This window comes from Bathycoccus prasinos (genome assembly GCF_002220235.1).
Source record: "Bathycoccus prasinos genomic : Chromosome_10".
Lineage (NCBI taxonomy): Eukaryota > Viridiplantae > Chlorophyta > Mamiellophyceae > Mamiellales > Bathycoccaceae > Bathycoccus > Bathycoccus prasinos.
The window spans coordinates 726743-746272 of record NC_023999.1 but is presented as its reverse complement, the minus strand read 5'-3'; the positions used below and the strand labels follow the sequence as shown (position 1 = coordinate 746272).

Here is a 19530-nt window from a genome sequence, read left to right as displayed (position 1 = left end):
CCAACGAGTTTCGCATTCAGAAGCACGAGGAATGAAGACGATAGTCTCGACTACAAGCGTCACGTGCTTATCGAGGAGATACCAACCGCATCATCATCATCATCACGCCACCTCAATCAACAGGATGACTTCTACCACTCAAAATTCCTCTTCGTCTTCTTCTTCTTCTTCGAAGCTCCGTCAGTTTATCCATAAATTCACGTCGCTGTCGTCGTCACCTTCGAAGCAAACGAACAACAACAGTATTCTTCCGCAGAGACGACAGGTGACGACGACCGCGGCGAGCGCTACTTCGGATGGTAATAATGGGAAGAATAATGATCACGAAGAAGCGTCGACGAAGTATAAAATCCCTCCGGACGACATCTCCGTATTCGTCACGCGTCCAGATGCGCCGTCGATTTCGTTGTCTCCCAGTCGAACGCAAGTGTTGTATTCGCACAAGCCGAAAGATAATCCACCGGTGGCAGAATTGGCGAGAAAAGAGCTCAAATTAGGAGGGATCCGCATAGATACGAAGCAGAACTCGAGTTCGAGGATGGGACACACGGTGAAGTTGTCGATTGGGAAGTTTCCGAAGACGGAAGCGGACATCGGCGCGTACGAAGACATCACGGGTCTGCCCGAGAACGGGTTGATTAACTTTGTGAGTTGGTCACCGAACGGGAAGAAGTTGGCGTTTACGGTCAGATTCCACGGCGACGAACACGAGGACGAGGACGAGAGTCCATCGTCTTCGGCGACGGGGAGGAAGCCGCTCGAGTTGTGGATCGCGGATGTGGCGACGAAATCGGCGCAGAAAATCACCTCGTTGGCGGAAAACTACCAACTGAACACGATTTTTGAATCCTACTCGTGGTTGAACGATGACGAGTTGTTGTGTTGCGTCATTCCTAAAGATCGTCCGAAAAACGCACCGAAGAGACCGAAAACGCCGCTCGGGCCGAGAATCGAGAGTAACGTGGCCGGGAACGTGCGTCAGGCACGAACGTACGCAGATTTGTTGAAGAACGATACGGATGAGAAATTGTTTGAGTATTATTGCGAATCACAATTAGTTAAAACGAACATTAAAACGAACAAAACGACAATGTGGTGTAACGGCGAGAAGAAGATATTCACGCGCGTTGACCCGAGTCCGTGTGGGAAGTATGTCATTTTAGAGTGCTTGAAGCGTCCGTTCTCGTACGCCGTGCCGTGCGGCAGATTCCCGAAGAAAGTCTGGGTAGCCGAAGCGTCGACGGATAAGTTCTTGAGAGAAATTTGCGACTTGCCTTTGGCGGAGAACATTCCGATCGTTTCCAATTCGACGCGCGTCGGACCGCGAGGTGTGAATTGGCGTCCGGATAAAGAGGCGACGTTGTATTGGACGGAATGCCAAGACGAGGGCGATCCAAGAAACGAAGTTGGCGAGGGCAATCCTAGAGACATTTCGTATTTGGTTGATTTTACGAAACCAACCGCAGAAACGGATGCGCCGAAAGCATTCTATAAATCTGGGTTACGATTAAGCGGTTACGCGTGGGGATGCGACGATTTATCCATCGCGTACGAGAATTGGTACAAGACGCGCACGTCGAGAGTCGCGCCTTTCTCTCCCAAGGAAAACGCCGAGAAGGATTCCTACGCATCGACTCCGATCAGCGATGAGGAGAAGCAAAACATACTCTGGGAAAGAAACTACGAGGACAGTTACGGCGATCCAGGAGGATTTGTGACGAGACGAACGGATTTGGGGACGTACGTCCTCGCGCGCGTGGAAGGCGAAACGCCGTTGGGCGAAGGCACGGCGACTGGAAAGACTGGTGCAAAATTACTGTTACAAGGTTCCGGAGCAAACCCGAAAGGAAACAGACCGTTCTTTGACATTTTTGACGTCGATACGGGTAAAGCGAAAAGGTTGTGGCGTTCGCCAAAGAAGGAGAAATTATTCTCGTGCGGCAGTTTGCTTTCGGATTATGGTGAAAACGGCGAAGAGCAGATTACTTTGCAAACGATGCGCATATTGACGACGAAACAATCGCCGTCGGAATACGTCCAATATTACGAAACATCCTTCGATTACAAGAGCGGCGAAGATGCGAAATATGCGCTCAATACCGACAACGGTGATTCGAACATCGTAGAAGAGTTTGAAAAAGAACGAGTGGAAGGCCCGTGCATGTTGCCGGTGAGGGAGACCAAAATATCGAATTTCCCGCATCCGCACCCGCAACTATCCGATCCTCCCAAGGAAATCATCAAGTATAAAAGAGACGACGGCGTTGAGCTAAACGGGACTTTATACACCCCACCTGGGTACGATGCTAAAAGAGACGGTCCGCTTCCTTTGTTAATTTGGGCGTACCCGAGAGAATTCAAAAATGCAGAATCAGCGTCTCAGTTGCGAGAATCGCCGTTTAGATTCACAGGCATCTCTCCGCAATCCTCTCTCGTATGGTTAGCGAGAGGATATGCAGTCTTGGACGGTCCAGCACTTCCCATCATCGCCCAAGGTGACGACGACGATGCCGAACCAAACGACACGTACGTGCAACAATTGGTCGCCGGGGCGAAAGCGGCGGTGGACGAAGTCGTTCGAAGAGGCGTAGCGGATAAAGATCGCGTCGCGGTTGGCGGGCATTCGTACGGAGCTTTTATGGCTGCAAACTTACTCGCACACGCTCCCGATTTGTTTTGTTGCGCAGTCGCGCGAAGTGGTGCCTACAATCGAACGTTAACGCCTTTCGGGTTCCAAGCGGAAGAGCGCTCCTTTTGGGAAGCGCCTGATGTCTATTCTAAAATGTCACCATTTAACAACGCGCATTTGGTGAAGAAACCTATATTATTAATCCATGGTGAAGACGATCCGAATTCGGGAACGAATGTCATGCAATCGGAAAGATTTTTTGCGGCTCTGAAAGGGAACGGCGCGCAAGCAAAATTAGTCGTTTTACCGCACGAGAATCACGGGTATCGCGGCTTGGAGTCGGTGTTGCACGTCATGGCGGAAACGAGCGAGTGGTTGGACGAGCACTGCAAGGTAAAGAGAGTGTAAGTGTTTAATGATTTGTAGAGAGTGTGCGTGCGTGCGTGCGTGTGTGTGTGCGTGTGTAAATAGAGATAGAGATATTTATCATCATCGTCAGAGAGGGCTTTTAACGGAAGAGCTTGCCCAAATTAGGTATTTAAACAACAACAAAAGTATAAATTATTAAACTCCCCACCCGCTGCCGTGGTCGCTTCGGTGTCTCCCATATCCATCGTCTCCTTCGTCGGAATCGTACTCGTCATCGACGTCCCACTCGTCCCTGTCGCTGTCGTCGCCGCCGTCGTCGAAAAATCCGTCGTCATCGTCAGTATCTTCCTCCGGGTAATCCCCTCGGTAATAATTTTCCGCGTTGCTATCTTCGCTATCGTCCTCCGAGAAATATTCGTTCTCGTGTAAGTTATGCTCTACGTTTGCGTTATCTAAGAAATCAGACACTCTGACGATTGGTTCTTCGCAAATGATATCGTCCGTTTCAACGGTACCTCCTTCCCTCTTTGGAACGACGTCGTCTTGCTCGAGCACGTACAAGTCGTACACCCAATTCCCATCCGCGTCCTCTTCTTCTTTCTTCTTTTTCTCCGTGTACTCTTTTACCATCGGCATGTAGTTCATCAAAATCTGATCTTCTAACTCTATCTCTTCATCATTTCTATTTCCCTCTTCTTTCCCTTCTTTTTCCTTTTCTTCTTCTTCTTCTATCTTTTCCTCTTCCTCGTCCAGGCACAAAATGTCGTAGCAATAAAACACCTCTTTCGTAGAATCGGTCGTCGTCGTCGACGACGACAGAACATTTCTCTTCTTCCTTTGTTCCTCGTCGGTGATATTATGATCTCTCCTTGTCGTCGTCACACTTTTCATGCTCTCTTCTTCGCTCATAACCTTAACTTCCTCGTACGTCCGTTTTGTCGTCTTCCTCGTCCTCGTCGACGCGGTCTTGGTGGTTTTACCGCCGCCACCATCCTCTCCTTTTCTTCTGCTCTCTAACAACGTCTTCACCGTCTGCGCATCTCTCGCGTCGTTTTGTTCCATCCCCGCTTCTCTCGTTAATCTTACGAACTTTTTCAGCATTCTATTGCTTTTCTTCTTCTTCGTTTTCTTCTCGTCCTCGTCCTCGTCAAAGTCTCCTTCACCTTCACCTTCTTTTGTCGTCTGATGAGAATTTCGACGAAAAGGCAGCGCTTGACTCCCACCGCCTAAAACTGCGTCTAACTGCGCCGCCAGCTCCCGGTCGTATCTGCCTTTGACAAAGTCGTCGTTTTTTATGTTTTTGATCGCGCTTCTGTTGTTGCTGGTATTCGTATACCTGTTCTTCTTGATGCTTCGTTTCATCCCATTCGTGTTGTCCGTCCCTTTTGTATCGTTTCCTTTTCGTTCATCTTCTTCTTCCTCGTCTTTTCCTTGCAAAAACAAAACCTCCGCCGCCTTTTGCGAGCCTCGCTTCCGTTTCACTCTCACCACCGACACCACTCTCGTCGTTCTCTCAAAATCCTCACCCATTAGTATTATATATGTGGTATTATTTTAAGAACGTCTTCTTCTTCTTTAAAGTACGAGTGTTTTTGTGTTCGTTGAGAAGTTTTGCCGTTTTTCCATTTTCAAAAGTTCATTTCATGTAAAGAAAGACTGATTAAAAGAAGATGGCGTTTTCGACGAGTAGTATTAAAACGAGCGCTACGAACAACAACAACAACGGCGAATACGTTTATCTCAACGCGCTTTGTTCGTGCGGCGTGGCATCCGTCGTGTCTTTATATTCGTGTTATTATTATTATTCGAGGTACAAATGCGAGCGATTTGCAAAAGAGGAAGAGACGGTTGGAACGCAGAAAAAGTGCTTGTTTTCCAGACGATCTTACTCTAAAGAAAAAGACTCCTCTCTTGATAAAGAAAAGAAAGTGATGCTGGTCATCTCGCACCCGGACGACGAGGCGATGTTTTTCGGACCGACGTTAGAGAGTTTGAAGAAGACAACGAATGTGATTACGACAACGAAAGTCTTTTGTATTTGTCTCTCGAATGGAAACGCCTCTGGTCTCGGGCAAACGCGAGCGAAAGAATTGAAAAAATCAACACTAGAGGTGTTCAAATTGGACGGTTGCGTGATTGCGGATTCAGAGGATTTACAAGACGGGATGGAGAACGCGTGGCCTTTGGAGGAAATAGCGAACGTGGTGCACGAGTGCGTGCAACATTATTCGCCGGATGTTATATTGACGTTTGACGAGCGCGGCGTGTCGAAACACCCGAATCACGTGCAGACGCACCGAGGGGTGATGCGGTTTATAGTGGAAGCCAAGTTAGGGGCGATACCGAACGTGGAGTATACGGAAGAGAATGTGCCAGAAGTGTGGGTGTTGGAGACGACGCCGTTTTATAGGACGTTTATGGGGGCGATGGATTATTGGGCGTCGGTTATTACCACCACCACGAGGAAGAAGAAAGGTAGTAAAAATACCAGTAATGAGAGTAGTAATAGTAATAGTAGTAGTTTAGCAGCGGGAGCGTCCTCAACGTCTTCCTCCTCGGTCATGTTTTGCTCGAGGAATCCTTCGTTAGTTTTGGAAGCGATGCGGACGCACGCCACGCAATGGGTTTGGTACAGAAAGTTGTACGTCGCGTTTTCGAGGTATTCGCTTTTGAACACCTTGCGAAGGATGGACGTCGGTCCACCTCCTTCGCAACAAGAGAAGTAGCGCGCGTAAGTGCAACATAGCAGAAATTCGTGTAGTAGTATTAATACATTTTCTAAAAACAAAAAGGTGTCTTCCTTTCCTCAAGGCGGCGTCGGCGCGCTCGGAGACGCCTGCATCGCTTGTTGCTCTGATTGTTGAGTAGCGGTGGTATGAGTAGTGTTTCCGAGACTTCTTTGTCGAGCCGGTAACGCCGTGGGGAGACTCCAGAACCCGACGGAGCCATCGTAGGACCCACTGTATACTTTCGTCGCGCCTTCGCCGGTCGACGCTAAAACTCTCACGGCGTCCTCGTGACCTTCAAACATCCCCGCGCACGAGAACGAATTCGCGTTCCAAAATCGAACCGTCGTATCGTACGATCCACTCACGACGTGACCTTGCATCACCGCTAAAGCTAAAACTGCCTCCGTGTGACCGGTAATCACCTTGACGCACTCTAGATTATTTTGTAAATCCCAGCACCGGATGGTTTTATCCCACGAACCGCTATAAAGGAACCTCGAATCGAGCGCCAAGACGCGAACGTTGTCCTCGTGGCCGACGCACACTTGCAAACATTTCAACGTGCGAGCATCCCACGCTCTGACGGTTGAATCATCCGAACCACTCAAGACGATTGGATTTTTTGAGGATGATATAGTATCGTTATTAGCCTCGTCGTTGGCGGTGACGGTGGTTTCAGTTTTAGTAGTCGCGTTCATCGAATGCTTGTTGATATTTTTATGCGCGATCAACGCTCGAACGGCATCTTTGTGGCCCGTGAGCGCTTTGATTTCCTTCAATTTGACGGCATCCCAAACGCGAATGGTTTTATCGTAACTTCCCGAAAAGACGCGGTCTAACGCGACGACTAACGTTCTCACCGGCCCGCCGTGCCCTGTCAAAACCGCCAGCGGCTCTAAAGTTACCACGTCAAACGCCCGGATCGTGTGATCGTAGGACCCGGTAAACAATCTATCTCGCATGTTCTTGTCGCTCTTACTCACCTCGTGGATGACCAACGCGCGAACGGCATCCGTGTGCCCAGAGAGCACTTTCATTCTGCGAAACGTCGTGATGTCCCACACGCGCACGGTGCAATCGTACGAGCCGCTAAACAGTCTCTTGTGCCTCGTGCTCACCGCGAGCGAAAGCACCGGTCTGGTGTGCTCTTCCAACACGTGCACGCACCGTCTCGATGGGATGTCCCACACGCGCACGGTTTTATCCGCCGATGCCGTAAATACTAAGCTATTCGTGGTTTCAACCGCCCAGACGATTTCTTCGTGGCCTTCTAAAACGGTGTGTTCCGGCGCGCTCGGACTCGGTTCGCCACCCATGGCGGCATCGCCGGTAATGTTTGGATTTCGCCTCGCCAAGTTATTAATTGCCGTTTCAATTCGATCGTCGTCGATGGTATCGTATACGTTCGCTCCGCCGCCCTCGCCTCCTCCTACATTTTCAAATCCCGCCGCTTCTTCTCTTCCCTCTGCTCCCGCGACTCCGTTCTCGCCTTCTCCGCCGTCCGTGGACATTCGTCTTCTTCCTCCCTCGCTATCGTCGTCGTCTGCATCGTCGTCGTGTTCTAAATCGTCTCCAAATTGCAACGTCCCGCCTATTTGTACGGTTGGTTTTTGCGAAACGTTCCTCAGCAACTCCTCCCCTTCCGCGTCGACTAAAAACTTCGTCTCCTTCGCCCACTCCAATATCGCGTTTCTCAACGCAAAGTTTGGCGTGATTTCAGTGTTCCTCAATCGTTGCCCGGTCGATGGACACGTCTTGTGACCTTGCTGAAACCACTTCGCGATTGACCTTCTGTCGTACGTGTGCCCAGAGGCTATGAACACTGGGTCCCGCATTAACTCGAAAGTAATCGGACACGAGAAGTGCACGGGAACCTGGATCTTTTCTCTTCTGTCTTCAACGCCTTCTTCTTCAACGCCGTCGCCGTCGCCAGGAATGTTGTTGTTCTTGTTGTTCTTGTTCTTCGCGTTCGTGTTGTTGTTCGTGTTGTTGTTGTTCACGTTGTTGTTGTTGTTCGTATTCGTGTTGTTGTTTTCCCCGAGAAGAGGAGGAGGAAAATTCTTTTCCAACTCCATTAATTCCTCCTCTTCTTCCTCTTCTTCCTCTTCTTCCTCTTCTTCTTCTTCTTCTTCTTCTTTGACGCTGTCGTCGTTCATCGTTATTTCTCAACGCTACTGTTCTTCTTTGTCTTCTTTGTCTTCTTTGTCTTCTTTGTCTTCTTTGTCTTCTTCTTCTAATTCACTCGTACTTAATAATGAAGAAATGAGACGAAAGAGTTTTTGTGTGAAAGTTGCCCCTTTTTTGTTTCTTCTCTCTGTTGGGAAATTTTTTCGATTCTTTAAAAAATACTTTGAGTGCTTTTGCTGCTTTTTAAAAGAAGAAGAACGAAAGATGCTCCTCTTCTCCTCCTCCTCCTCCTCCTCCTCCTCCTCTTTTCAGAAGAGGGAGAAGAAGAAGAAGAGGAGCATCACCATCGTCGCGTCGTTGTTCCTCTTCGGGGTGGTCTTTCTTTGCTCTCGCGTGGTTTTTGAACCAGTTTTCTTGCTCAAAAGTGTCACCCCGCAAGAAGAAAAAAGGGTGTTGGGGGTTCCTAGAAGATATGAAAAAAATACTATCATGTTGAAGAGAAGATGGAGAGACGAAGACGACGACGCGGAAAGAGTAGACAAACTGCTGGTGTCTTCTTTGAGAAGACTGTCGAAGGAAGATCAGTATTATCGCGAGGAGGAAAAGCCTCCGGAAAAGAAGAAACGAGTACAACAACTCGATGATAAAAGTGGTACCCAAGGCGTTTTTGCCCGAGAGATATGTTTGTTTGCGCCGAGCACTCTCGATCGGTTAAAATCGGTACTCCCCAGGCTCGCGCAAACGTGGTCGGGGACGATGTCTGTTGCCGTGCTCGCCTCTGAGGAGGACGTTAGGAGAGAGATGTTCGGTACGAGTACTCGAGAGTTCACGAGAAATCGTCTGACCGTCATCGCGGTGGACCCGTTGCCAGAGTACGAAACGAGATTCCCGGTCAACGCGTTGCGAAATTTGGCCTTGTCGGGATGTAAACGCACGCTGAACGCCACGTACGTTGTTCTGCACGACGTAGATTTCGAAATCTTTCCGGACGCGCCATCAAAAGAGCTACTCGAAGAAATTGAGGAAGTTTTAAAACCAAACGCGAAGCACGGATTAGTTTTGCCATCGTTCACGGCAGACGATCGATACTTGCGCAGAGTCGAGACGTTTCGGAAAGCACACGACTTTTCGCGCGAGTCGTTGGACGTTTTGAACAGCTTCAATCGGAAGGAAAAACTCGTAGAATTGATAAAAGAGTACGGTATAGTCGAATCGTTCCGCGAAAAATACTGGCCGGTGGCGCACGCGGCGACAAACGTATCTAAGTGGCTTTCGATGATTATTGCAGAGAAAAAGAAGGACGCAGAGAAGCATCGACCGTACTCGGTAGGCGCGAATCATCTCGGGAGTCGACATCCGTATTATTACGAGCCGTGGATAATATTGCGCGCCGATGTCGACGATATGCCAGCATTCGATGAATCTTTCGTGACGTACGGGTTCAACAAAATAAGTTGGATACACGAGTTGTCGGCTGATGGTTACAAGCTCTTCGTGTCTCTCTCTTCGTGGATGGTTCACACCAATATTCATCCTAACAGAGGATCGCAAACCTCTGGCGAGATGCTTCAAAGGTGTAAAAATACGGCGAATACCGGTAAAGATTTCCGCATTTCTCGCATCGGTCATAGCTGCATCCCAAAATTTCTTAAGCGGATCGAGTGCGCGTATAATTTTGGCCTCGAACGAGTGCAATGGCCGACATCGAATGACTCGGTTCCAGAACGGTATTTAGTGGATACCATGCGAAACGAAAGTCGAATCGCGTGTTTTGGCGGATGCGTCACGGATCAAGAACCCGTGCCAAGAACACCGCCGCTCGCCGTGTTACAAGGCTACGGCGGTCGAGTCACAAAACGCGTCGGCGAGAAACCGCCGAGAAGGAGAAGAGAAAAGTGCGAGAGGTTGCGCCCATCCTCTTCTGCGACGTGGACGCTTTGATGGTTAGTCGTTACGTTGATTCAAAATATTCTTTCTTCTTTTTTTCTCAAAATACAAATAGTTCGGTAGATTTCTACTACTGATACTCCTCCTCTCTCTTTTCACTAATAATATCAACATCGGGGAAAGGAAGGGCTCGTTTTTAAAATATATGGTAAAGTTCTTCTCAAATCAGTTTCGATTCAAGAAATTGGACGGCGAGAAGCCGCCCGCAAAGTTGATCGGCATTCCAGCGTCTGCGAGTTTCATCGCTCTCGGAGGGCTCGCAGCAATGTGGTGTTCCAAAGTTTCGCGTTCCTGCTTCCCTCTCAAAACAGAGGGCATTCGCTCTCCCGAGCCTCCATTATTCGCACCTCCCACGCTATTATCTTGACCCATGCGAAACAAGTGAGAAAGACGGTTGTTGTTTTTCTTCGTCTTTTTCCCAGTTCCGTCGTAGTTGGAAACTTTGCCGAGGCCAGCCACGACCAATCCATTCGCGGTGACATCGCCGTCGCCGTCCGCGTGCATTTGCGCACTCGTGCTGACATCATTTCCTCCTCTCGCGGGTGGCGACTGGAACGTGATGGCGGTGTTGTCGAACGCGCAACTTCCGTCTGCGAACCCTCTCGGCGCTTTCGTTGGCGCCGGCGGAGGGTCTACCGAAGCCCCTCCCGTCATGTTTATTCTCTCTGCTTCTTTTTGTTGTAACAACTGTTGTTGCATTTTCTGATACATGTCATGGAAAGGAATATTGCTTGGGTCGCTGTGATGATGCGCAGACGTCGTCGTCATCATCGTCGTCGTTGCCATTTTCTTCTTCATTTCTGGAGAAAGCAAACGGTTGGTCGGCGAATCGTGTTGTTGTGGACTCGCGACGTATTTATCGTACATGGTGCCTTCACGCGCGTTCGTTTGCGCGTGAAGCCTCCCGGGAGTCACTCTCGTAGTGACGCCACCACCGTTGACCCAATTCAACAACGACGGCGATGCCAACGGCGAGTGCACCATGGTGTTATCGTGTTCGTCAAAGACGTCCTCGAATCCGCGTTCGGCGTCCTCCTCGTTCGCGTATTTTCGGACGTCCGTGGGCGTTCTCGCGGCGGCGGCGGCGTAGGTATTCGGCGATTGGAAATGAAATCTCGTCGACGGCGAGTTGTGGTGATGGTGTTGACGATGATGATTATTCATTTCGTACGGCGCCCCCGCCGCCGCTGATACTAAGCCCGCGTCATTACTTGAATCCTTCTTGCGATACTTCTTTGCGTTTTCTCCGTTGTTCTTCTTCCCTCCCATCTCCGCCGCTCGTTTCGTCGCTCCAACAGTACCACCCAAAGTTTTCCTGTTCGTCTTCGTCTCCGCAAAAACAGTCCCGGCGAGCGGATCAAAGATATCCTCTCCGTCATCGTTTGAAACGACGTACTTCCTGTACTCCGCCGTCGATGTTTTTGCGACGATCAAACTGGCTTGTTGACTTTGGTTCTTCGCCGACGCTTTCGCCGACTTGGTGCCTTTCCCGGAGGAGAGCTTTTTCCCGTTCTCGTCCGAGCTGTTGTGAAACGCCGCCGCCTCCGCGGGCAACCCTTTGGCGTACGCCTCTTCGACGCGTCTTTTTAGCGTCGAGTTCCAGTGATTTTTGATCGCGTTATCCGTTCTTCCGACGAAATTTTTCGCAATGTCCGCCCACTTGTTCCCGCACTCTTGGTGTTTCCTTATCAAAAGCAAATCCTCCTCCTCGCTCCAATCTTCTCTCTTGATTTCCGGATTCAAATGATTGTACCATCTCTCCCTGCACTGTTTCCCGATTCTCCCGGGTAACTGTTGCGCGATTTTCGACCACTGTTTCGCCCCCAACTCCGCGACTAACGAGATGATCTTCTCGTCTTCTTCTTTCAACCACGGGCCTTTCACCAGCTCTGGGTTTAAAACTTTTTGCCACCTGTGTAAACACTGCACGTCCGTTCTTTTCTCCACGCCTTCGTTCGTTTTGAAGTATTCCGCTACAAGTAATGTGTTTTGGTTTTGGTTTTAATGGAGATGAAAAGGAAGAGAAGAACCAAAGATGATGATGATGATGATGATGATGATGATGTCAGTAAACATATCTAATATTTAAGAAGAAGAGAGAGAGAAAGGGACAAACAAAAATACGAGCGAGCAAAAAATCGCGTCCAAAAAAAAAACCAAAAAAATTCAAATTCAAAATTTTCCTTTCTGCGCTTTTTTCTATCCTTTCTTTTTAGGAGGAGATGATGTCGAAACATAATGCCCAGAGAGACGATAATAAACGCTTCTTACCAATCTTCTTCCAGTTCTTCCCTTTGTAAATAGCCACCGCGCGTCTCAAAACGTCGTCCTCGGCCGGGGTCCACCCGCCTTTGGCGGATCTTCTCGTCGGACCTCCGACTCTGCCTTCCAATCTTTGCGTCAGAATTTCTTTCAAATTCATTCCATTTGTTTCGTAATTTTTTTCTTCCTCGTCGTTTCCGTGGGCTAATATTCTATTATTCTCTTCTTCCTCCTCCTCTTCCTCTGTCATCATCATTCCTCCCGAGGAATTAAAAAAGAAGTCCTCTTCCTTCATCTTTAAAGGCTTCTTCTTTGTCTTCGTCTTCACGTTCGTTTTCTTTTTAGAAATCATCGTCGCTTTCTTCTTCTGCAAAGCGTTTATGATTTTTGTAAGGGGCGGTCGACCCGGAGGCATTTTTGAAATAAAGTGAGGAGGGGACGAAGGAGAGAAATTTTTTTCTTTTTTTTGTGTTTTTTTGAATTTTTTTCTCTCTTGGACTCTTTCTGCTCTCTCATCAAATCGTCGTCGTCTGAAGGATAATCGTCTCGGGTCAAACCTTCAAAAATACGCGTTGAAGCTTTCTTTCTTCGGATTTTAATAACACGAAGAAGAAGAAGAAAACGATGAACGAAGAAGATAACACCAAAAAGGAGGCGTTTGGAGAGGACTTTGAGGAGGAGGAGGAAGACCACGCCCTCCCCTTCATCAGCAGCAGAAAAGCAACGCGAAAGGAGGAAGAGGAGTTGCGTCTCTCTCGTTTTTTTTTCTCTCTCTCTCGTTCTTTTCTCTTTCTCTCGTTTTTTTCTTAAAGACGGGACGTAAACGACGACTTATATTATACTTTTAATACTAACACGTGATGATTAAATACATCACACAAAACAGGATGTATCATTCAATCGTTGCGAGTAAGGATGAAAACACGGAGAACACCACCACCTCGGAAGAAGAGAAAGAGAAAGAGAAGGAAGAAAAAGAAGAAAAAAATCTCCAACTCGTTTCTCTCTTGGAAGAAAAAATGGCACGACGAGAACGAGAAAATATGGAAACGTCGAGCCATCTTCGACGCGAACTGTTGGAGAAGGAACGCGAGGTGTTAAAAGCGAAACAACTTTTGAATCAGGAGAGGAAGAATTATCGAGAGAGGGCGATGATTGCGAACCATCAGAGAGTGACAGAGATGGATCGACTCAACGCCGATAACGAGAAAGTCGTCGCGCAGTTACAACTGGAGATTCAAGAGTTGAAGACTACGATTGCAAACTCGCGAGAACACGTAGAGAACAGAGCAAAGTTCGACCGAGAGTACATGAAAGTCTCTCAGGAGCTGGAAAACGCAAAGTTGAAGATTGAAAACATCGACGAGGAGAGAGAGGAAGCTATATCCGCGCTCACGGCGAAGATGCAAAACGAACTCGAACAAAACGTTCAAAAAGCAACGCGGGAACACGAGTTGGCCATGGAAGAGAAATTGGAAGCGAACGTTCGAAAAATATTCGCGCATAATCGACGAATGGCCGAGGCACTGAGGTTACACGTCGCGGAGACGGATAAACTGCGCGAAGATATCGAAGCCGCAAACTCCGAGAAAGTTACGCTGAGCAGACTATTGGACGAAGCGAAAGAAGAAACGAAACTATCCGCGAAGAAGGCGCTAACGATCGGTAAAGATTTGAACACGGCCCGAGTAAGTTTGGGAGAACTGAACGAAGAGTGCGAAGAACTAAAAACCGCGTTCGATGAGGAGCGAAACCGCTGGATGGATGAGAAATCTCGCGCGACGGAAGAACTTCGCGAACGAGAGAAATACTTCGCCGACGCTATTTCTCTACGAAACAAGGAATTGCTCGAATTGCGGAAGTTAGCGCAAGCTTACGTAAACGAACGCAACGATTGCGAGGCGTTTCTCATCTCGTGTTTAGACGACGTGAGAGAAAGAAAAATGAAAGAGCAAGAAACGAAGACGTCGGCGTCCTCCTCTTCTTTTTCTTCTTCCTCCTCCTCCTCGATCGATGAAGAAACACAACAAAAGATTGAACAAAAACAAGAAAAACAAGAAAAAAACGCCTTGGTTGTTGTAGACGTCGACGACGGAGAAGGAGGACAAGAAAGCAGCGAAAACGACGATTACGTGCACGTGAGTGCCCCGACATCGTCTGCGGCGGCGGCCGCGATTGATTTTACAAAGCTTTCTTGGAAAGAGAAAGAAGCGGTTCTTTTTGAACTCTTTCGTAAAATTGAAACGAGCGTAGTATCGGAATAAAAAAAGAAATATCTTCTCTTCCATGCGTGTCATAACTAACCGGTAGCGTACAGTGCTCTCGTTTGCGTTTTATATTTCAAATTCGCTACATTTTGTCGTGGGTATATGTTCCTCCTCCTTTTTTTTGCACTCGCGCGAGTGCGGTTAATAATAGCGAATGTTCAGTTGTTTGTTTTTATTATATGATGATGTATAATTGCGCACCATCACCACCTCCTCCTCCTTCTCCTCCTCCTCCGTACTTCTGGCGTGCTCTGCTCTTTTCTCTCCTCCTCCTCCTTTTGCGTTTGTTGTCTGAAAGATTACCATCGTCGAGATCCGGGTCGAGTGCCTGGAATCAGCGAGCCGCGACTCGGACTGGTAAGAAACGACGGGATTTCCAAAGGTCTGTTCATCGAGCTCGGCGGCGGCCCCAACTCTTCGTGTTCCGTCTTCTCTTCGCGCCCGTCCGGGTGAGTTACTGTTTCCACCGTTTTTGTTTTCGCCACCCCATCTTCACCGACGACGGTTTCCGTTTCTATCGTTTTCTTCACCGTTTCTCCGTTTGCGCTGAACACGTACTCGCTTTTTCTCGTCGACGAGCTCGTCCCGGCTTTCTCCTTCCACCCGTTTCTCTTCATGGACTCGTCCGAGAACAGCGACCGTCTCTCCTCTCGTAACCGACCAAACTCGTCGAAGCCGAACGGATCTCTCCCTAAAAACATATTCGGGAAAAACTCCGACGGTCTGTGCGTCCCGTGCTCGTTCGACGGCGACACTTCCTCGAAGAACTCTCGAAAAACGTCCAAAGGGTCCCGAAAGAACCCGCCTCTGGCCCAGTTCCCGAACTCGTACGATCGAGGCGTTCGGAACGACGACGAAGGTCTGTGCTGTTGTTCTCTCCTCCCTTGATCGTTATCATTATTGCTATATCTATTCTCGTCCGATCCTCCTCCTCCTTCTCGGAAATAGGCAATCCCAAACGCGTCGTATTTTATTCTTTTCTTTTCATCCGATAATATCTCGTACGCGGCCGCGGCGGTCTTGAACTTCTCCGTCGCCTCGATGTTACCAGAGTTCTTGTCCGGATGGTTCTTTAAAGCTGTTTATCGTCGTGTTGTGTGTTCATGTTTACGTACCACAACGAAGAAGGTTGAGGGGGAGGAGGAGGAGGAAAAAAGAAGGGTGCCGTTAGTAGTGTTGTGTGAGTATACGTAAAAGAACTACTATCCTTTCGCACACGAGCCGTACATAAAGGAGCGAATAAAGGACGAACGGACGAACGGACGACACAAAACACCCCAACAACCATATCATTTCTTCTTTATCTTTGCTTCTTCTTCTTCTTGTTCAAAGAACTGATTCGATTGTTGGGGAAGAATGATATCTCTCGAGCACGTGTATAAAAAAAGAATTTTCTCTCTTCTTAATTACCTGTAGTTTTATACGCCTTCCTGATCTCCTCCTGGCTCGCCGTCCTTTCCAAACCTAACGCGCGGTATAAATCATCCTCTCTCGTCATTTTTATTGTTCTTATATGTGTGTGTAGTACTCTCTTCTCGCTTCTTCTTTTTTTTTATGGTAATATATTAAGAGAAGAAGTGACGATGTGATGATGTTTTTGAGAGGCTTTTCCCCCCTTGTTTTTCTTCGTTTTATCTAAGAATAGACAGAGCAAAAGGGCAACTTTCACCTCATTTACTACTACTACGAGTATAACAATAAGTTGTTGCGAAGGATATTTTAGAACGAATTATCATGCATTCGATGCAAAGAATAGAGGCGACTTCGTATACCGGGTCTCGATTGAGCACGCACTTCTCGTCCGGGAAGACGGCGTCGATTTCGAACAGAAAAATTGTAGTTAATAGTGTCGTCAATAATGCGCAAAATCATCAACACGTTTCGCGCATCAATAAGAGACACGAGGAAACGAGTAGATTTCAATTAAAAAGAGAAACACAAGATTTAAGCATTGTTGAACGGATTGGGAGCGAGAGGGTACGTTTTTCGCGTTCGCGTCGTGGTTGTTTTGCGCGCGTTTGTTAAAGGTGTTGTTTTTTTTCTCATCGCGTAACAACCCGCAACAAACCACTTTATCTACTAAACTAATACAAAATTCGTCTTTTTTTTAAACGATAATAACAAACACAGAGAGGAGCTCTTTTACGAACCCGAGCGGCGAACATTCCAGACTCGTTCGACCCGTCGAAGTACGACGGCACGGGTGCTGCGGAAGGCGAAGACGAAGGGAAACCGGCGACGTTGATGGAGACTTTGTTCGGCGGCGACGGGTGGAACAAAGGTCGAACCCGACCGCCGGCGAAGGACCGTTTGTTGGCTATTCTGCCGTATTTAATCCCTATGATGGGTTGCATCGCTTTCACCAACGACGGGTTTGAGTTCTTCCCGTTAACTTTGCAGTTTCTGGACTTTTTCACGGCGCCGATGATGATTTTCTACTCCAACGGGTTCATTCCGTTTTGCACGTTTTTCGGTTTGTTCTTAGCCGTCGTGAGGAACCCGAAAGTGCCGCACTTTATTCGATACAACACCATGCAAGCTATCATGTTGGATATTTGCATCATGCTCGCCGGTTTAATCATGCAATACTTACCCCTCTTCCTCGCGGTCACCTTCTTTGGTGCTTTGGTAGAAATCTTAGCTTTTGCCAACGGCACGTACGCTATTTTGTACTCCGTTTGGAACGCCGTGCAAGGCTTGTACCCGGAAATCCCAATCATCACCGAAGCGGTGTACGCGCAAGTCACGGAAAGTATTCAAAACCCGGACGATTTTGGTGAGGATGAAGATTAAACAAAGATTAAACAAAAAGGGAGAGAAGAAGAGAGAAAGTAGAAAGTAATAATCATTATACTAATAATAAGAACACGTATAATAAAAAATGTAGTACTTTGCTCGAAAAAAGAGCACGAATACACGCTTTTACGAAAAAGGACGGAATATCGCGTCAAAATATCTTTCATCACTCTTTCGTTGGATCCATCTCATCACTCTCACGGATTTATAAATATTTGAACAAACATGATCGCATCTTCCACGACATCCTCGACGATCAAACATCAACAGCGTTTGATGATGAGCAAAAGCAAGAAGCGATTTTCGTCGTCTTCTGTTTGTGTTCGATCAAAACGCAGCGCGAGAGCAGCTTCTGTAAAATCCGATGACGACGACGATGCGAATGTCGACAACAACAACGGTTCGGTGAACAGACGCAACGCGTTGCTCGCGATGACCGTCATCAGTACCTCGGCTGCGCAATCCGCTCTTGCTTTGGATTTAGGCTCTCTCGCGGAAGATCTCTTGAAGGAGAAAGACATGTCCGCGAACGAAGATATGAATGCGATTAAAGCGAAGAGAGCGGTGAACTTGCCAAAGTTGGAGGTGGAACCGCTCGATCGATTAGAAGGCGCGGCGAGAACGTCTGGGGCGAACAAATCGAAAGCGCAAATTGAATACGCACAGTACATCGCTCCGATTATCGAAGATAACATCGATTTGGACTTTGGATCGTATTGTCGATTGGCGTTGGCGGACGCCGGGACGCACTCAGTCGTCGGGAAGAAGTACGGTTTGAACGGTTCCGTTCGATTCGAGTTGGATCGACCGGAAAATAAAGGTTTGAAGAAAGCGATGGCTTCGATTGAGAAGATCAAGAAAGCTGTCGATAAGGAGACGACGCAACCGGTTTCATACGCGGATTTGATCGCCATCGTCCCGCACTTTGCGGCGAGAATCCAGTTCAAAAAGGATTACGTCGAGGAAGTCGGGAACGACGACAACTACGAGTTCTTGTTCATCGGCACGAACCCGTTTTTGGGCGCGAAGGTGCGCGTTGGACGCTTGGACGCCACCGAAGCCGATCCGGAAGGGTTGATTCCAAACTTGGAAACCGCGACTGGGGCAGAGTTACTCGCGTGGTTCAAACGCATGGGTAAAGGTCCGAACGAGTTGGCCGCTTTGGCGCCGTATTTGTACTCAGACCCGGCGAAAGGCTTGGAAGTTGTCTCTCAAGACGGCACGTGCGAAAGATTGCTCGGCGTCTTTGAAACGCAACGAATTTTGGGTAAGAGAGCGCCGGGACCAGCGGTGACGATCATCAAAAACTTCAAGCAAATCACGGACAACGCCATCCCGGGCGGCGCCATGGAAATCGCTCCGGCAGTCTTCGACCCGCCGTACGTCGACTACGCGTTTATTAAAGGTGGTGGCGAGATTCCGAGAGTTGGTGCGTACCCGGCGAGACCGAATGCAGCCAGGGAAGGTGGCTCCGTATTCGCTTTGAGGATGAGAGGCGAAACTGGCTCGGTCTCGAGTTTGGGCGGTAGAAAACAGGATTAACGTCGTCGTCGTTATTATATTACTACCATTTTTATAATTACATTATTTAATACGACGTGCAGCTGCTTGCTCTTTATTATTATTAATTCCTCTCTTGTTGTTGTTGTTTATATCTACCGTTTTCGCTATCTTTTTCAATCTTCTAAGCGTGATGGATGAATGCTAGTAATAGTACTACTCCTTTCTCTTTCTTGAGCGTATTTCGTCATCGCGAGCGCAACCAATCTCAAATCGGAGCTGGATACTTTTTACTCTGTTCTTTCACTAATCTGTTATACTCCGTCCGATCTTGCGTGTACATCACGTACGCCGGCGACTGTGCCGGTGACAAAGGGTTTGGCGTTTTCAATAAATCCTGAACGCCTAAAAGTATTTGTTTCACCGTAATAGAGGGCGACCAATTCTCTTCTTCGTTCAAGATGGACAAACACACGGTTCCGCTCGGATACACGTTCGGGTGGTAAAACCCTTCCGGAAATTTCACTTTCGGTGGTTTCACCGGGTACTCTTTGTTGAACTCTAACGTGACCGGGTAAAACCCTTGGTCCCAGATGGTATCTCTCGGTCCTGGAATCAACGCTTTCCATTTGAAGAAATTCACATTGTTTCCTCCTTTATCTCCTCCTGATGTTGTTGTTGTCGTTGTTTCTGATGCTACTTCTTTCGTCGGCCCGGCGGTAAAGCCAAAAGGTCGGTCTTTCCGCCACGCTTTGCGTTCGGCCATCAGACGTTGCGTCGCGATCGACGACATTTAATAGTATATATTCTTCTTAAAGAATTCTTTAGCAGTTCTTTCGTCTGACGAATACTTTTTTCTCTTCGTTTGACTGCTCTTTTTTCTAATAAATTTTCTTCATTTGTC

General features: G+C 48.0%; 11 protein-coding genes across 11 annotated transcripts; 6 read left to right on the top strand and 5 right to left on the bottom strand.

Annotated features, from left to right (window-relative positions):
• Positions 1 to 31: 31 nt before the first annotated feature.
• Bathy10g04000 (predicted protein) lies at positions 32 to 3037 on the top strand (the record flags this gene model as incomplete). The annotated part of the gene is made up of 1 exon (XM_007510781.1): positions 32 to 3037. One exon carries the CDS (start codon positions 32 to 34, stop codon positions 3035 to 3037), a length of 3006 nt encoding a protein of 1001 aa, XP_007510843.1.
• A 156-nt stretch (positions 3038 to 3193) lies between these two features.
• Bathy10g03990 (unknown protein) lies at positions 3194 to 4528 on the bottom strand (the record flags this gene model as incomplete). The annotated part of the gene is made up of 1 exon (XM_007510448.1): positions 3194 to 4528. The coding sequence occupies one exon, from the start codon at positions 4526 to 4528 to the stop codon at positions 3194 to 3196; it is 1335 nt and encodes a 444-aa protein (XP_007510510.1).
• Positions 4529 to 4668: 140 nt separating this feature from the next.
• Bathy10g03980 (predicted protein) lies at positions 4669 to 5724 on the top strand (the record flags this gene model as incomplete). The annotated part of the gene is made up of 1 exon (XM_007510720.1): positions 4669 to 5724. One exon carries the CDS (start codon positions 4669 to 4671, stop codon positions 5722 to 5724), a length of 1056 nt encoding a protein of 351 aa, XP_007510782.1.
• An 80-nt stretch (positions 5725 to 5804) lies between these two features.
• Bathy10g03970 (predicted protein) lies at positions 5805 to 7883 on the bottom strand (the record flags this gene model as incomplete). The annotated part of the gene is made up of 1 exon (XM_007510701.1): positions 5805 to 7883. One exon carries the CDS (start codon positions 7881 to 7883, stop codon positions 5805 to 5807), a length of 2079 nt encoding a protein of 692 aa, XP_007510763.1.
• A 106-nt stretch (positions 7884 to 7989) lies between these two features.
• On the top strand, positions 7990 to 9795 carry Bathy10g03960 (predicted protein; the record flags this gene model as incomplete). Its single annotated transcript, XM_007510796.1, has 1 exon — positions 7990 to 9795. One exon carries the CDS (start codon positions 7990 to 7992, stop codon positions 9793 to 9795), a length of 1806 nt encoding a protein of 601 aa, XP_007510858.1.
• A 171-nt stretch (positions 9796 to 9966) lies between these two features.
• Bathy10g03950 (unnamed protein product) lies at positions 9967 to 12478 on the bottom strand (the record flags this gene model as incomplete). The annotated part of the gene is made up of 2 exons (XM_007510423.1): positions 9967 to 11774; positions 12073 to 12478. The coding sequence occupies 2 exons, from the start codon at positions 12476 to 12478 to the stop codon at positions 9967 to 9969; spliced, it is 2214 nt and encodes a 737-aa protein (XP_007510485.1).
• Positions 12479 to 12950: 472 nt separating this feature from the next.
• On the top strand, positions 12951 to 14327 carry Bathy10g03940 (predicted protein; the record flags this gene model as incomplete). The annotated part of the gene is made up of 1 exon (XM_007510560.1): positions 12951 to 14327. One exon carries the CDS (start codon positions 12951 to 12953, stop codon positions 14325 to 14327), a length of 1377 nt encoding a protein of 458 aa, XP_007510622.1.
• A 302-nt stretch (positions 14328 to 14629) lies between these two features.
• Positions 14630 to 15828, bottom strand: Bathy10g03930 (chaperone protein DnaJ; the record flags this gene model as incomplete). The annotated part of the gene is made up of 2 exons (XM_007510625.1): positions 14630 to 15408; positions 15741 to 15828. 2 exons carry the CDS (start codon positions 15826 to 15828, stop codon positions 14630 to 14632), a joined length of 867 nt encoding a protein of 288 aa, XP_007510687.1.
• A 746-nt stretch (positions 15829 to 16574) lies between these two features.
• Positions 16575 to 17123, top strand: Bathy10g03920 (predicted protein; the record flags this gene model as incomplete). The annotated part of the gene is made up of 1 exon (XM_007510593.1): positions 16575 to 17123. One exon carries the CDS (start codon positions 16575 to 16577, stop codon positions 17121 to 17123), a length of 549 nt encoding a protein of 182 aa, XP_007510655.1.
• A 282-nt stretch (positions 17124 to 17405) lies between these two features.
• Positions 17406 to 18668, top strand: Bathy10g03910 (predicted protein; the record flags this gene model as incomplete). The annotated part of the gene is made up of 1 exon (XM_007510441.1): positions 17406 to 18668. The coding sequence occupies one exon, from the start codon at positions 17406 to 17408 to the stop codon at positions 18666 to 18668; it is 1263 nt and encodes a 420-aa protein (XP_007510503.1).
• A 226-nt stretch (positions 18669 to 18894) lies between these two features.
• Bathy10g03900 (predicted protein) lies at positions 18895 to 19419 on the bottom strand (the record flags this gene model as incomplete). Its single annotated transcript, XM_007510761.1, has 1 exon — positions 18895 to 19419. One exon carries the CDS (start codon positions 19417 to 19419, stop codon positions 18895 to 18897), a length of 525 nt encoding a protein of 174 aa, XP_007510823.1.
• Between the last annotated feature and the right edge of the window lie 111 nt (positions 19420 to 19530).